We start from the raw sequence: 16,552 nt of genomic DNA on the forward strand, positions 1-16,552 counted from the left end.
ATTACCAGAAGACTTATGATCTCCCCTAACATCTTTACCTTGGCCTCCTTTGAGTTAAGGTGCCTGCGGAGTGCTTCAGAATGGGAAGAGAGCACTCTGTTCTTGCTCAGGGCTCTCCCTACCCTTCATATGCTCCGTGGTACTCTTTCTCTTTCTGTGTCGCTCCCTGGAATGAGTTCAGCACATTTTCCCAGACAAACGATCTTGCAACCAAAAGCAACAAGCATTTCTTCTGAACAGTTACATGGCCACAAACCCTGAGCCAAACCCTTCTGCTGTTTTTTTTCCCCAATTAATACTGCAGATGGGGAGTTTCTCCCACTTAGAATCACAGAAGGTATGGGTTGGAAGGGAGCTTTCTTATGAGGTCATCTAGACCAACCCCTGCTCAATGCAGGAATCCACCAAACTGACTCTGACAGGTGACCATCCAGCCTATTTGAAATCTCCCAGCTAGGAGGAGTCCACTCTTGTTCTAGAGAGACTGCTTACAGCTGCTACCTTCAGAAAACACTTCCTAATAGTCAGCCTGAATCTTCTTTAACCTCAGCCTGCTGGCTTGTGTCCTGCTCTCACTTTTAACAGAGAACAGGTCTGTTCTCAGATAGTTGTAGACTGCTATTACATCTTCTAGCGGTCTTCCCTCTTCTGCAAGCTAAACTTGCCCACTTGAGGGCCTGCTCCCCATACCCACTCCTTACTTCTACCCGCTGGATTGCTCCAAGAGCCCAGCCCTCTTCAAACTCTTTCCAACTCTCCAGGAAGCTTCTGGCCACTGAGTTCCTCTAGAAACACCCTGAGGCTGAGAGAGCGCAAGACGACTTCACGGGATGTTGGCATGGTTGCCCAGTGTCACTGACCTCAGAGGCCCCTCAAGCCACTCCTCCCTGCTCCCCAACCCACATTTCCACTCACTTTTCTCCATGCAAAGCCTTCTTCTGTACCTTACAGAGCCGGAGGTAGCAAGGGCGGAAGTTATGAGACCACTCGGACAGACAGTGCACTTCATCGATGCAGGCAAAAGCCACAGGGGGGAGCTGATCTGCAGGAGGGAGGCAGCTGGCACTTGAGAGCCCCCCCCCAACCAGGGCCTCGGGGGAGAGCAGGAGCACCTGGACTTTCCCGGCCTTTACCTGCAAGCACACAACCCAGATGGTCAGGGGCACTGGCTTTTATTGCAACCCTGCTGAGCTTTGGACATTCAGCCGTAGCCTTGTGTGGCAGGGTTGAATATCTCCCTTGCCCACTTTTCTTCTGCCTCCTGCCAACACCCCTTTCCTGAGCAACAGGAGGAGACTGACCCAATTTCTGTCCTGCTGGTGGTAGACATGGTTTAAGCTGCCCTCGACCCCCTTTAAATCTCCCATGGAACTGTCCTAAGGTTAAAATTGTCAGCTCCTTGCAGCTTAGAACCAAATGCAACAGGGCCCCTTCATTAGCCCCCTGCTGAAGGGTCAAACTGGGAATGAGAAAGTTCCTGGTCTGAATCAAGTCTCCAACGCAAACCCTCCAGGAGCTTTAGGCCAGGCTGCCTCTGAGCCTCAGCCCTTCCCCACCCATCTGCAACAGGGAGAAAAATAAGGGATTTATGTTACTCCACGTTCTTGTAAACAAGTGCTATGAACATTCTGAAACATTACAAAGGTTAAGGATTATTTCATTATTTACTGCATAAGTTCAAAACCAGAGGTTGGCAGGAACCCAAACACACCCCAGCGACCTGACCCTACCCCAACTGAGACCACAAATTCCACAGTTCCTAGACTGCACGGGAATGGAGGGCCTGGCAGGGTAGCATATCTGGAGGGTCCTAGGTAGGGCAGTCTTCAGTTACAACAAGAAGGCTTTGCCTCCATACAGTTGGCTCACCCGCTCCATCGCAGCCTCCCTCTGAGCCTTTGACATGTTGGAGTGGATGCAAACTGCTTTCAGGCGCTGAGGAAGGCCAGAGACCTGCAAGAAATGCAGACCGCACCTCATTCAGAGTCAGGCAAACATGGTCAACCAGGGTCAGGAAGCCAGAACCCTCTCCTGCACATCGAACAGGAGCCAAGCCCCTGCTGCTTTTCCTCCTGCTGCAACTTCTCCCCAGAAAAAAACGCTGAATTGACCCTTTGCCTGCCTTGTGAAGCTACAATGTCCCTGGCCTGCACTACTTTCCATCAGCTGTCAGTGCCACTCTCTTTCCCTATTATCCTCGTTCTCTCTCACCTTCTTTTTCCCCCACCTGGAACAGCAGCTGCCTTTCTCCTCCTCCTCCCAGTCCTTCTCCAAGCCCAGCCACTGCCTCATCCGCTGCTTTGGGGTTTGGTATCATCAGTATGCTGCTTATACCCAGTTACATTTTTTGACCCCTCACTGACTACTGACTCTACACGGGGCTGCCCTTGAAGACCACCTGGAAGCTTGAACTGGTCCAGAATGCAGTGCCGCGTGCCGTGAGGGACATGCCTCGATACGCCCATGTAACGCCTCTGCTTCGCGAGCTGCACTGGTTGTCAGTTTGCTTCCAGGTACGGTTCAAGGTGCTGGTTGTCACCTCTAAAGCCCTCCAGGCCCAACCACACCAAGCTCCCAAGCCAAGGGCACCCTCCAGCTTACTTGGTCATCCATCAGTGACACCAAGGGAGAGATCACCAAAGTGATACAGGGGGCCCGTTTGCTGTACAGATATGCAGGCAGCTGGTAGCAGAGAGACTTTCCCATTCCCGTTGACAAGACCACCAAGGCGGAGAGCCCTGCAGGAGAACAACATCCACGGAGTCAGCCTCAGAGCCAGCAGCCGTGGGAGCCTTCCTCTGGGCCTGGCACTCGCACGGAATTGCAGAGTTAGAAGGTACCCTAGAGGTCATCAAGTCCCACCCCCTGCTCAGCGCAGGGTTCATCACAGCACCTTGGACGGATGACCGCTGAACCTCTATATGAAGACCTTCCGTGAAACACTCCCCACTCCACGTGGCAGCCTGTTCCACTCACTGACTGACCATACTTTTGAAAAATTCCTAACATTTAGCTTGAACCTACTTCCCTGAAGACCAGGAAGGGTTCCAAGAGATCTTGTGAATGCAAGAAGAGAAAAACATTTATCCAACAAATTGCAAAAAAAAAAAACCCACTAGAGCTAGGTGTCCATTTCTGACAGCTCCAGGATGCTTGTCAGTTCAAGGGTTGCTGGCAGGGAATTGACTACAGAGGTCCTATGAGGCGAGTCAGTCTAAAGAATTAGCTAGGATGCACAGTGCCCACTCACATATTAGAGCAGACATAGTAGAAAACAGGAATTTCACCTGATATATGCATAGAGGGTTGGGGAATAGAGGCCACGTCTTGCTCAGAAAAATAGAGAAGGTGCCACACCACTTTATATTTCTCTTTCCATTCATTTTGCAACACAAAACGATGCTTCATAATCCAAAATGTGCATTTTCACTGGACCCTACTGTCAGTAGACAGAAGGCGGCTTCAGGTAACCACGGAGACTCACCAGGGGGCAGTCCTGACTTCTCCCATGTGCAGTGGCACAAGCATTCCAGGAAAAAAGCAGATACCTTTTGTGCCCGGCACCCATTGGTGCCAATGTCACCCCACCAGGCCCTGTCAGGAGACTAGGACAAACCAAAGCCAGCCGAGAGCCACCTGCTTGTCCTTCAGGAGTCAGGCTTGCTAGAAGCGTCTGGCCACCAGCAACAACGGCCAGGATCCATCTAGTTAAGGGTAACTTTTTGCTTCTTTACGTCTTACCTGAGAGTATCCTCATCACTGCTGTTTCCTGTCCTGGCCGGAAGGAAGTATAGCCCAGCTCAGCCAGCGCTCGGAACACTTCGGGAGGCGTATCTGGACAAGACATAGTGCACAACCGCAGTTAAGGATGCTCGTCCTCAAGGAGGACTCAGCAGGAGGAGCTGATCAAGAAGTCTTCCAGGTGCCCTCTTGCCAGTTCAGCTGACAGCTCCAGCTTCTACATCCTACCTTCAGCTGTATATGGAAAGGACTAATGAATTAGTGTAGGAAGGCACCACTTTTCTGAGGTCGAGGCTCATTCTTGGCTGCTAAGTGGCGTGCCTGAGGCTGTGGTCCAAATTTGCAGAGCCAGGACAAAAATAAATTTGGTTTAATTCAATTATATATTATTATTCTGTTTTGTTTTTTTGGTGCCTTCGAGACAGTCTTGACTCCTGGCAACTGCCTGCGCTAGTCCAGAGGTTTTCTTGGCAGCATTTTTGGAAGTGGCTTGCCTTTGCCTCCTCCTTCCAGGGCTGAGAGAAAGGGACTGGCCCAGAGTCACCCAGCTGGCTTTGTGTCTAAGGCAGGACTAAAACTCAGAGTCTCCAGGTTTCTAGCCTGATGCCTTAACCATATACCAAATTGGCTCTCTTCTGCAATATCAGAAGTGATGCATTTGGTGACAGTATTTGGAGGGACAGCATGTGACCCCATTGGCTTTGATGAGCAACCCTGCATTAGAGTTTATGAGAAATGTAATCTGGAGGCCAGAATACTTATATTCCCCTCTAACTCTAGAGGGGCACGTGTGTGACAGGCACTTTCTTGTCAGACCCTTTCATCTAAGGATTTATTTGATGCCTGCATTCAGCACCGATAGGCCTCATAAATCTCTGGCATCCTAAATTAAGTATTTGATTCTCTGTGATAGAAGCATCACCTGCACAGTTTCATTTGGATGAGAACATTGGTGAATATAAAAAATCTCTAACAGCATTTGGTTGCAGGTCAATGAAACAAAAAGTGTCCTGGGAAAAAGCACTTAACCGCTAATTTGAATCCCCTAACTCTGACCCTGGTAGAACTCAAGAGTCTGGAAGGACCATATAATGAGAAGTCTTTGAATCATATACTCCTTGTTTGATTTTTTTTTTTGACAGAAGAAAGTGTTACAGAAGACCTTGTGCAGATATTTCAAATATTGGGAATATTATTTTACCTAAGTAAATCCATCTCAGAAAAATGTACATTGATAAAGATATTTGACATATTTTATGAGTTGGGAGACTAGATGGTGTCAACTCAGATTATCTTATAAGTATCTGTCAAACATAGCATACAAATAATTAAGTAAATATTAGACTGAGAGCCAGATTGATGTAGTTGTTAAAGGCACTGGGCTAGAAACCAGAAAATTGTGAGCTCTAGTCCTGCCTTAGCACAAAGCCTTTGACTTTGGTGACTTTGGTCAGTCACTCTCTCAGCCCTAGGAAGAAGGCAATGACAAGAAACTCCTTTATAGATAGTCCTCAGGTTACAATGGCAATTGGGACCGGAATTCCATTGCTCAGTGATGTGGTCATAAAGTGCAACATCATGTGACTGCATCAATTAGCGACGGCAATTCCAGCAGTCCTGGTTGTTGTTAAGCGAGGACCACGCAGGTTCATAAGCAAGCACCTCCTGTGATCACAACTTCCAACTTCCTGTTGGCTTCCCCATTGACTTTGCTTGTGGAAAGTCAGCAGGGAACGTTGGACATTGTGATCATGTGACCGCAGCTTGCTGCAACATCATAATCATGAACCAGATCACAATTACGTGACCGCGGGGATGCTGCGATGGCCGGAACTACAAGGACCGGTTGTAAGTACCATTCATTCAGCCCTGTTGTAACTTTGAATGGTCGCTGAATGAAGGGTCACAACCCCAGGACTACCTGTACAAGCCTTGGTGTAGAAGGACGTTCAGTGTTTTGAATGTGTGAATGCTGCACCCACTAAATTAATTCTGAAATATTTTGATAGGATTTTTGCCTATTTTAACTGTAACAGAGCTATGTTTTCATAAAAAGATAGACTCTTTTGGCCTCAGAAAATGATTCAAACATAAACGCTGTCCATTTATGACCTCATTTATGTTTGATAGAAACATTGATGTCACGCTTCAAAAATTCTGTGCATCCAGTAATCTTTTAAACAAATGACTTAATTAAAATTGACATACAAGGGGATTATGTAGATAGAGCAGTTGCTTACATCTCTACAGTTGACCACAGAGCAGAACGCAACACAGGCAAGCTCTAAACTGCTACAGCTTTCTTGTGTCAACCCTCTCTTCAGCAGGGTTCTGCTATGAGCTCTGCCTCTCTTACCCAACAGTCAGCAAAAACTACACTTACCTCTCACCTTCTTATCTGGCCCCAATTCATAAAAAGGCTCTGTTGGTGCAGGTGGAATGAATGTTTCATAGGCAGGCCTTGCTATTTGCAGGTAACCTCCTTCCTGAGCACCCTGCTTCAGGGTTTCTTGACTGCTCTCACTCTTTGCTGAGAAAGGAGAAATGACTTAAACATCCTTGTTAGAAGGAGGTATTGTGGTTTTTTAAAATTCTGTTTTGTTCTGTTTACAGAGGTTTTATATTATTTTCTTGTTGATGGCTGTTAGCCCCCCAGAGTGATATATGTATGTTAACAGTGGAGGTGCTAACTTACATACATTTACATACATTGATTTCTAAATAAATAACTTTTATATCTCACTTTCAACAACAGCTGGGGAAAACCACATTTTTATCGCTTGACCGCACTGTTTCCAAGCTACCTTCTGCACTTCACTGGAGCCCTCTTAGGCGACCCCAGCTCCCACCCCCACAGTCAATAATGCATTCTGAGTCTTAGCTACCCTTTTATGGCTTTTTGCCCAACTGGCAACGATTTTTTCAGATCTCCTCATAATCTCTTTTGTATATAATTAATAACCCACTTCAAAGCAAAGTTCTGTATCTTAACTCCATCAATGTATTTAGCCCGTGTATTAGAGCAACTGCAGTAAAGCCTTCTTTTCCTTAGGTTGCAATCCTGTACCTACTCTCAGATGGAATTCCTGTATTTTGCTTGCTTCTTTTTTAAATTTACTGTATGTCGCACATTCAGTCTTCCCTTTGTATCTGTAGAAGATATGTGGACATAAGCTGCAAGTGTTTGTTCACATTATCTAGTTATTTCTGCATCTTACAGAAAATAAAGGTTGCATTAAAAATCATCAATGGGGTAATGAAACCAGACGTCATGACCACTGATGGGTAATAGCAGCCCAACCTCATGGTGGTTATATGCCTTACCTCCTGGTTTGAAACAACCTAGAATCAGTCTAGAAGTAGATACTTCGGCATGGCAGATGCAGTTCTTGTCCCTTACCTGAAATTATTGTGTAGGTTGTGTTTGTCATCTGAGCCACTTCCTCCAGGGTTAACAAAGGTAGTTCCTCTTCAGCAGCACAGCTGTCTTCCTCCAGCTGGGTGTCAGTGGCAGAGAGATGACCTGTGTGGGGGATACCAAAGAATTGCAAATAACTTTTTCTGTTAGTACACTTTGGGGGGAGTTCTTAATCACGTTTGTATTATGTTTATTTTAGCTTAGATAATTATTTAAATGCTTTCTTTTTATGCCTCTGCTACTTATTAAGACGAGTTACACTGGGAAATTGACCTTGAGAAATATTTTGTCTACGTGGAGGTATGGCTCTCTGTTCAGCTAATATGTTCAGAACAATTTGAAATGCATTAATCAGGGGAATCAGGAAAGAAAGCTGGAAAATTACTGGCTCACAAGCTGAAGCAACAAAAGCAGTACAATTTTATATCTGGAATTCAAGCCAACAATGGTCAGTTATGTAGTGAGACAGAGGTTATTAATTACCAGTTTAATTACTTTTATACTCAGTTACATCAATATAAGACATCTGTAACTGAATAGCAAATTATTAATTTCTTGGGAAATACTGAATTGGAAGAAATCTCTCAGGAAGATTTTAAAAACGCATGGGAGAACCAATGACATTACAAGAAATTATAGGGACAATAAAATCTATGAAACTAGTGAAAACCCTGGACCCAGTTAATTCAGTTGAATGGTATATAGAACTTTGATAGATGTCCTGGCACCTGTATTATAAGAGGTTTATGATTAATCATTTATTTATGTAAGATATTTACGTGGCCACCCATCTTATGAACCAAAACTCTGGGTGGCTCACAGAACAGTAAAAAGAAAACTCCAAACAATTAAAAAAAAACATCTGAAAAAAAGAACTCCTGGCACCCTAAAACAATCTTCATTTCCAGCCTCAAAAACTGCTAGACCTATTTGATTCTCAATAGGTAAGCAGTTAAATTTTGATCCAGAAGCACATGAGAAATTGACTTTGGGGAACAAGTGAAATGTGAAGCTGGAGGAGAAGATGTTCTATTAGAACACTGGGGCCAAAGAAGGAATACCTCAAGTCCATTGATTTATAATGGTAGTTATAAAAACTTTGAAATATTGCGTTCTGAATATGATTTCTATGTAACACATGCTTGGCAATAACATTTACTGACTAAACATGATGGCAGGATGCTTTAGCAGCCTCAGAGGTACTTGTAATCTGAGGATCCTTAAGAGGTGGAATGCTTGAAGCAAAGTGAACAATTCAATTTAATTAGGAATTAAAAAAGGGAATGAAGGTTGGCATTTGTTATGTAACTAAACTGTGGAATGAAGAAGTGGAAAATCAGCATCCAGGTTTTAAGAAATGTAACCCAGGAAACAGAGAATATTCTTTTGTGTCTATCAGACCCCTCAAAGAATGCTTTAAAAGGGTTGGGCATCAGATTCTTTGTGCTGGCACTGAAAGAAATTTGAGGATTCTTTAACTCCTCAGATTTGGTCTTATCCAGCCCATAGCTTTGTTTTCATTTCAAATCATAGATATGTTAATACAACTTTGGAAAGAAATCTAATTGTTAAAGATGTAAATATGGCGCCAAATTGTATTTCTAAAATAAGTAATTTGTCATTTTGTGAAGAGCTTCGGTTCTACCAATCCTGGGCCTCAGAAAAAAAGAGAATATTATGTAAATGGAAAGAAACCTGATACCAAGGAATTGATTCAGGATACGAGTCTCTTATCTAGTTTTGAAAAATCTGTATCTTCTAAATATGAAAAGATGAAATACTATGTCTCCATATGGTCTAGATTTAATGAAAAGCGTAAGGAATTAATTCTGTACTGTTATTAAGTTGACAGAATATGGCTCTTTTTTCCTTTAATAACGTTATCCTTTCTTTTTTTGCCATGTTTACTTTATTTTAATCACCACCAGTGTAGGTAGATTCTTTTCTCATTCTGTAACCACCACTGTACTTTCTTTCTGTTGGAGCTGCTTGTATTCCACTATTAAAAATTTAAAAAACAAAATCCCAGATCAACAAGGTAGGGAAGGTTCTTTTGTTTTGGTTTTTTTTACTGTTTACTCTTTCTTTGGCAGGAGAGAACATTGTCTTAAATCCAGAACAGTCTTTTCTATAAATATAGCATGTCCCTCTGTGGCTTCAAGGCAACCTTTGCCAATAACTGGCCTGGATTCTGTAGCCCAACTTTCCAGTTCAATAACATCAGCCAGCCAGACCCACCTTCACCTTGGCACTGCGAAGACCAGTGACCACGTCCCCCACATTTGAAGCAAGCATCAGAACTTCGGTCCACGAGCCTGCCACCTCCGCCAAACTGCTGCCCTTTTTTCTGCCACTTCTGCTTCCACACCTAGGAAGAATCGAAGACAGATGAGCCAAAGAGGGCCTGTCTGGTCCTTTCCTACATCACCGTTGATTTCAGGGCTAGTCTTGCTTGCTCTTTCAGTAAGACTTATGGCATTAAATCCTAAGAGTTGATCTTCCAGCATGAGAGAAAAAAAAGGTGACCCCGCACAGAATCTGGGAAACAGTTAAAGGCCTTAATACTGTATTGATCCATTACAGACCTTGGTCGTAAGGGAATTTACCTGCTTGCGAAGCTGTTTTCCTTTCAAGGTGTAACTCTTTACGTGGGATTTTCTCTTCATATTGAGACGGACAAAATTGCCACACTTCTTTGGTGGCAACCTGCGGAAAAAAAACAGCCTCGTTTCAGCATAAAGGCTCCTGATGCCCTGGGAATATATAGCTGCTCTTTTGTTCTGGCCTATATAGACAGTAGCAAGAAAGGGCAAGATATGCTCTGGGGGAGATGAGCGGCATATAAATTTAATAAAAAATAAAATAAATAAAATGCTGCAGTAGCAGCACATAAGCCAGCTTTCCCAAACCTGGAGCCATCCAGATGTATTGAACTAGAACTCCTACAATTCATGGCCAAACACCATGGTGGCAATAGACTGTGGGAACTGTAGTTCAAGTTATCTCTCAGGCTGAGGAAGATTTCTATGGATTAAGAACAGAAATTCTTTCCAATTCTCAGCCTCTGCTATTGCCCAAGGAAATTTCTTTGCGATTTCATGCATTTATGGAGATAAAACTTGGAGCAACTCTTGAAATTAATTGCAGGGAAAATAATAACATGGACAGAGATGTCTCTAAGGATCTGGTTCTCCCAACTGCCCTCCAGATGTTTTAGATTTAAATTCTATTTCCATGCTGGCTGGAAATTATGGGAGTGGAAATCTAACATACCCAGAAGACACCAGGCTTCAAAACTCTGCAGTAAGGCAGTGAATGAATATTTGACAGGAATTTGTCCAATGAGGAAAAACAGCCATCCTGTAATGGACCTTATGGATAAGATCCACATAATGGATAGTTCCCTTTTTGCACCAGAAATCAATGTGAGCACATCATCCTAACAAAGAGAACATAAAATGAAGCTGAAACAGGTGGGGGAGGGAGAGTCTTGCTTCAAGATATTTGACTTAAGCAAACTAGGGACAATGGTGTTCAATGGATGCTACCACTTCTCCTAAAATTTAGCAAGCAGCAGGATGTTTTTTATGCCCTGTAACAGAAAAAGTGCAGTTCCTCATTCAGTAAAGGGAGAGAGATACCTGCAGCTTGGAATGCTCGACTTCCCACTCCACTTAGGACACTCTTCCTCATTGAGGTCTCCAAGTACATTTTCAGAAGAAAAGGGAACCACCATTTTCTTTTCCTCTTGCACTTTGACAGTGTCCTGATCAAAGTCATATTCATCCATCCCTGGCTTTTGACTGACGTGGCACAGTTTTTTGACAGGGCAGTCCTCAACTAGCTCTGTAGTCCTTGGGTGCTTTGTACAAATGCCATCACGTTCAGAAATGCCCAGAGCAACATCACCACCAACTGCAGCATCCAGACGCCTCTTCTTGCAAGACACTTTCCCTTTCTTGGCAGGGGGAAGCTGCCCACCCTCCACATCCCCCAAAGCACCCCTCAGCCCTGGCGAACCTCCTTGCAGAAGAGACTCCTCCGTTTTCTGGCTGCCATCTTTTCTGCCAGTCTCCAGGCCCTGAATCTGCTTGGTGGTGGAAGCGTCAGCATTGGTTTCACTGAATGTAACACTTATCCCTTCTGTGTCTGATGCCTTTCCTGCAGTTTGATTATCCGGTAGGCTCAATGTACTGAGGCCTTTAGGACTTTGGGCCAGGGGCTGCTTCTCTAACGTGTCCTGGTGACAATTTCCCTGGGGAGATTTACAATCTTTCTCCCATTTTCTTTTCTCAGCTTGGAAAAATGGAGTCAGTGTTTGGAAAGAAATGCATTCTGGCAATCCCTGGTATGGCTCTGCTCCATTAACTGGGACCAAACTGTGGTCTCTGATTAGCTCCTCCCTAGTCTCCAATTTTGTCCCTTGACACCTGTCTAGCCACCCAGCATCTAAACTGCTCAGTCGTTTTGTTACTGTCTGCTTTTGCCACTGAAACCGATCTGGTGGTGACACTCTTGATTTTGGATCAGGAGAGAGGAACTGAGTTCCAGTCAGATCTGGAAATGAAGAAGGAAGAAGAGCTGCACGTTCCTTGGCATTAGAATCAGGCAAATTATTTGGGTCAGTTTTTAACAAATGAACTTCTGGTGATGGGAAAGGCACAATGTTCACAATTTGAGGTTCATCCTTCTGTGCTAATTTAACTGGTTTCCTTTTGGGAGTGAGGGATCTCCTTAAAGTCATAGGACACTCCTGAGATCAAAAGTAAAAATCAGTTAGTAGAATCAGATGGATATCAATGCTGACAACTATCACAACACTCCCAACTTCTCAAATCTAACATTTATTATTTCATATTTATTTTGGTGTTGCCTGCAAACTCTATGGATATTTTATTTATTTATCCAAATTATACGGCTACCCATTTATCCAAGAAACTCTGGGTAATGAATATATTCTTCATAGGCCAAAAGAAGAACAATGTCATTTTAAAATTGGGGCTCATTTGACTAGTTTTCATAGAAAACTGGGCCTAAATATACACTTTCACCTCCTTTTCTCCCCTGCCCTACTTATATGGTCAAAAGAAGCCAAACAATCAAGACTATTTGTTGGGTTAATTAGAGTATAAACTATGACAGCCTCTAAAGTTATTCTTTAGTCATATCAGAAAATTATATTTAAAACCAGGAGATAAGCCTGGTCATGAAAAACCAAAGAAACAGAGGAAAAAACTCCCTTTAATTTTCTCTCTGCACTCTATTTCCCTGGTTCTTCTTGAGGAAGTCAGCTCTCTTGAGGTTTATTTCTCTATTTCTGGACTGGAGTGATACACCTGTAGAAGGCTATTTTTCTAATCTTCATTTTATTTGATTTTATTTCATCAGTCACGTCATGCTGCTATTTTAATATATTAAAAAACTGATGTAGATTTCACTTCCAGGCCAACTGTTGGTGAACAGTTCTGAATTATTAGGGCAGAGAAGTGCAGTAGGAGGGACCTATAGTAATTAACCCAAAATGAGGCACAATAGTTTTAACTTTGTTGACAGTAAAGCAGGAATAACTTTTTAAAAAAGAAAATGGGTCCCCTTGCCTCTTCAGCCACTTTCGGCCTCCAGAAGCCAAGCTACTTCTACATTCAAAACTACAATCTTTTGCATGATATATATTGTATTGTATGAAACCAGAAAACACAACAGTGTAGCAACCAAGTTAAGTATGTTGTATGCACTTCTCAAATCAATCACACACTTCTCAGACCTTAATTCTTGCACCTAAGTTGCATTTCAGCTTCATCCCAAAATGCTGTGCAGAAGCCTGAAGTGCCTCCGGATCCTGCTGGGTCAGTTTAGGAATCTTCTGGCCTCGATTCAGGTGCGTTCCCCAGGAATCAAAATCAGGTATCTTAGAAAATAGACCCAAGCAGAGAGAAGATGGAAAGGCAACTCAGTTGTTAATATTGGTACCATCTTTTCAAAAAGACCCAGACTGAGCCACAAACTTGACAATCATATTTTTGGTTGCCCAGTTGTGTGACTCCAGCTAGTGTGATTAGTTTACTGTACAGTTTACAGTGTTATGCAAATCATGACAGTTGGGTTAAATGGGTAAACCATGGTTAGGTAAACTAGGGTTTGTATTCTGTGCAAATACAACCAGTGAGTTTTGAATGCTGTATACAAAAGGAGTAAAGAAAATGTTAACTAGCCATAAGAAATATTTCAGGAAAACTGATACTGTGTTCATGCAACTCATTTAACAAGTCAACTAAAGACCTAGTGGCCGCATTCACACAACATATGAGCTTGGTTAGTTTTAACCTTGGTTTATTTTTTGTGGCCCAGTGTATTGTATTGTATGAGCCCATCCCATTTAGGTAGTTTATAGTTCAATATATTGAGTGAACTCATAAACCTGATTGTTGCAGTAACTAGGTTAAGCATGTTGTACAAACCCAACCACCAGGAGGTGTTGTTGAAACAAATTTTGCTTTGAAGGAAAAAAGCACGCAATGAATATTTTTCCCTTCAATATCAGGACTCATAGAGAACAACATATTTGCAAAACACAGTGGCCCATTCATTACCTTTTCCGATGCTGGAGGTTCCTGATTTTCTTCCTGGCAGGTCATGACAGATACAAGATGCCCCTTGGATTCCTTTAGAGCCTTGTACTCTTTGTATAGATCTGTGCGCAAATGAGATTTCTGAGCTAAGAATCATATACTCAAATCAATTCTACTGTCCATCAAATACACAATCTTTCTTTGGTAGCATGTTATCCAATTGTTCAGACAGTATGAGACTTAAAATATTTAATTATGTAAAAACCTATCTCTATGAAATATTGTTCAGTAGTTAACAGGGGGTCATTCTGTTTTGAAATGTCAAAGACCAAAGTTTCACAAAACATTCTGCTCTGTGTGAAAAACTGTTTTGAGTATGATAGTGGCTGTTTTAAAAGCCCTCTGAGCTTTCAAATGCTCAAAACAATCCACTTTGCACTCAAAGACATAGTTTCATATTCAAAACATGGGATGAAGGGAGGGGAGGTTTGTGAAATGTTGCCCTCAGAATAAATTTTTTGCATATCCTAAACAGTGAAAATTCTCTTACTAAATTAGGCACAAAAGCGTGTTTAGTTACAACTCATTGAAATTACAGTTGATAGAAGCGGGGAAGGAAAGATTTAGCTATAGCTCTTCCTTTAAATGATTGAAACCTTAGCTTCAATCCAGGAAAAAAAATCACAGATTTTCAAATTTTTGACAAAGTTTGAGCTGAGTGGGAGTAGCTGAGGGCGGATTTGAACAATGGTCTCTTTGGTGGCAGTCACCAGTGTCCTCATACTATATTATGACTGACTTGATACCATTAGTATTTTTGTTTTTCCACTAGTAAAAAGTTAAAGTCACTTTTAACAAAACATATAGCAATGCAATCAAAACGAGCAACATCAATTTATTTTTGTTATGAAACCATTTCAATTAGCATCTAGTTAAAAGGTTTTAGATAAGATTCCTACTCTTCCTTACCTCCTTTCTGATGAGAAAATGAGCAAATCATAACACTTTAAATGTTTGCAAATAACTATCACTTTCCACTAATCAAAACTGATATTTTATCACATCTGCTATCTCCATACACAGGAATACAATGTGCTTTGGAGAAGATTCATACTTACTTTTTATTTTTTCAGGAGCATCCAGAACATCTGCCTGGAAAACAAACACAAAGAAATAATTTCAGAAATCTGCCTGATTTCCGCTGTGTTGCAAATGGTTTAATCAGTCTGAATATAACAATGAGACCTGTTATATTCAGGTACCAAATCACATTCCAAATACCTTGCTGGGCTTCCTCTGGTGCTCCTGAAAAAAAGTAGTCTCCCATTTTTTCAGTAGGACCTTAATTTTGTTAAAAGGGTCCATAGCTCCATTTGGTAATTTCCCAAAAACTGTATGAAAAGACAGAATGTCAGGTTAATTAGTCCCAAGAAAACTCCCTCAGAAAACTTAGCAAGAAATAGCATGAGAGAACATAGAGCGGTCATTACAAACAGACTATATCCAAATAGTTCACATAAACATCAATCATCACACAATATTCTCATTCAGATGTTGATATATAACAGTCAACTCAGCATCTTTAAAATTCCACTTTAAAATATTTTATTCATTTTCTTATCGTTTAAGCATAGGTACAGAATTTTAAAAGTACTTTTTATCTTCTTAACACTTTGGTGGAACTGGAGATCCTTTACAGCAGACACACATCACGGGTGAGATGGTTTTGTGCTACGTGAGCTGGTCCTACCAAAGCTGTGACCACAGAGTTCCCATTTCTATTTTTTTTCCAACACATCAACATTATTAAGTGTAATAAATTATTACGACTGCCTACTTTTCTTATGAAGATGCACAATACAAGAGTAGGGGGGTTACAGGAACCCAAAGACGCTGTGCAGCAACTCCATCTTTCCCTGGGAGATCTCTTCAAGGAAGGAAGGAAGGAAGGTGCTGAAGCAGAAGAAGACAAGAAGGGGACAAGTGGAAGAAGGTAAGCTGAGACCGCGGGACTGAGGCCTGGCCTGCAAATCCTGAGAATCGTAAAATATCGACCTGAGAAGGCCGGAAGGAGGGCCAAGAGGGTGCAGAGCATGAAGGCGGGCCCCCTCCCCTCCCAGGCGTCGGGCTTTTTAACTCTTTTTAAAATTGTATTGTCGAAGGCTTTCACGGCCGGCATACGATGGCTGGTGTGGGTCTTCCGGGCTGTGTGGCCGTGTTCTGGAAGTTTTGTTTCCTAAACAATTTTTTAAATTGTTATTATTATTGCTTATCCCGCCTTTATTACTTTTATAAATCACCCAAGGCGGCGGACATACAGCACGTCATGCTCCTTTCTCCTGCTATTTTCCCCACAACAACCACCCTGTGAGGTGGGCTGGGCTGAGAGAGGGACTTCGTCTCCCGAAGGCGGGGCGGGGGGCCACCAGCTCAGGGAAGGCGGGCCTGGACGGGGCCCGGGCGCCGGCTCCTGGAAGGGTTGGGCAAAAGCAGCGCCAGAATCGACCTTATTCCAGAATGGGGAGGGAGGCTGGCTGGCTGGCTGCCCGCCCAGAAACCGGGACTGTCATTGGCCTGACCGCGCCGGAGCCTCCCCAGGAGGGGAGCGAGGAGGGCGACACGTGACGAGAAGGAAGCCGGGTTCCCGACTTCCCCGCCGGCCAAACCTACAGGAAAGCCCGGCGCCCGAGGCCGCTGCGGACTCCGACGAGGCGCGGAAGCCCCGCTTCCCCACGCCGAGGCTGGCGGACTTTTCCGCTCCCGCGCTCCCCGCGCGCTGACCAATAGGGGAGCCGGGGGCGCGGACAGGGCCCGCTCGACCAAT

General features: G+C 43.2%; 1 protein-coding gene across 3 annotated transcripts in view; it reads right to left on the minus strand.

Moving 5' to 3' along the window:
• The window catches only part of RECQL4 (RecQ like helicase 4), a 29,416-nt gene extending 12,931 nt beyond the window's left edge, over positions 1-16,485 (minus strand). For 2 of the 3 annotated variants that reach the window (XM_088148833.1, XM_025171959.2), the window contains exons 1-15: positions 16,399-16,485; positions 15,566-15,681; positions 15,010-15,119; positions 14,847-14,880; positions 13,750-13,850; positions 12,924-13,067; positions 10,801-11,912; positions 9,766-9,865; positions 9,398-9,527; positions 7,142-7,264; positions 6,125-6,271; positions 3,742-3,834; positions 2,602-2,738; positions 1,870-1,953; positions 945-1,133 (exon numbers count right to left, since the gene is read on the minus strand). In XM_088148833.1, coding sequence (XP_088004959.1) covers positions 945-1,133; positions 1,870-1,953; positions 2,602-2,738; positions 3,742-3,834; positions 6,125-6,271; positions 7,142-7,264; positions 9,398-9,527; positions 9,766-9,865; positions 10,801-11,912; positions 12,924-13,067; positions 13,750-13,850; positions 14,847-14,880; positions 15,010-15,093 — 2,478 coding nt within the window. In that variant the 5' untranslated portion in view covers positions 15,094-15,119; positions 15,566-15,681; positions 16,399-16,485. The remainder of the gene's footprint in view (positions 1-944; positions 1,134-1,869; positions 1,954-2,601; positions 2,739-3,741; positions 3,835-6,124; positions 6,272-7,141; positions 7,265-9,397; positions 9,528-9,765; positions 9,866-10,800; positions 11,913-12,923; positions 13,068-13,749; positions 13,851-14,846; positions 14,881-15,009; positions 15,120-15,565; positions 15,682-16,398) is intronic. The other variant, XM_088148835.1, reaches the window with a different exon arrangement.
• Positions 16,486-16,552: the final 67 nt, after the last annotated feature.

Source organism: Python bivittatus, unplaced genomic scaffold (assembly GCF_059951505.1).
Source record: "Python bivittatus isolate LINGU-HERP-01145 unplaced genomic scaffold, Pbiv_v1 ctg000590_np1212, whole genome shotgun sequence".
Classification (NCBI taxonomy): Eukaryota; Metazoa; Chordata; class Lepidosauria; order Squamata; family Pythonidae; genus Python; species Python bivittatus.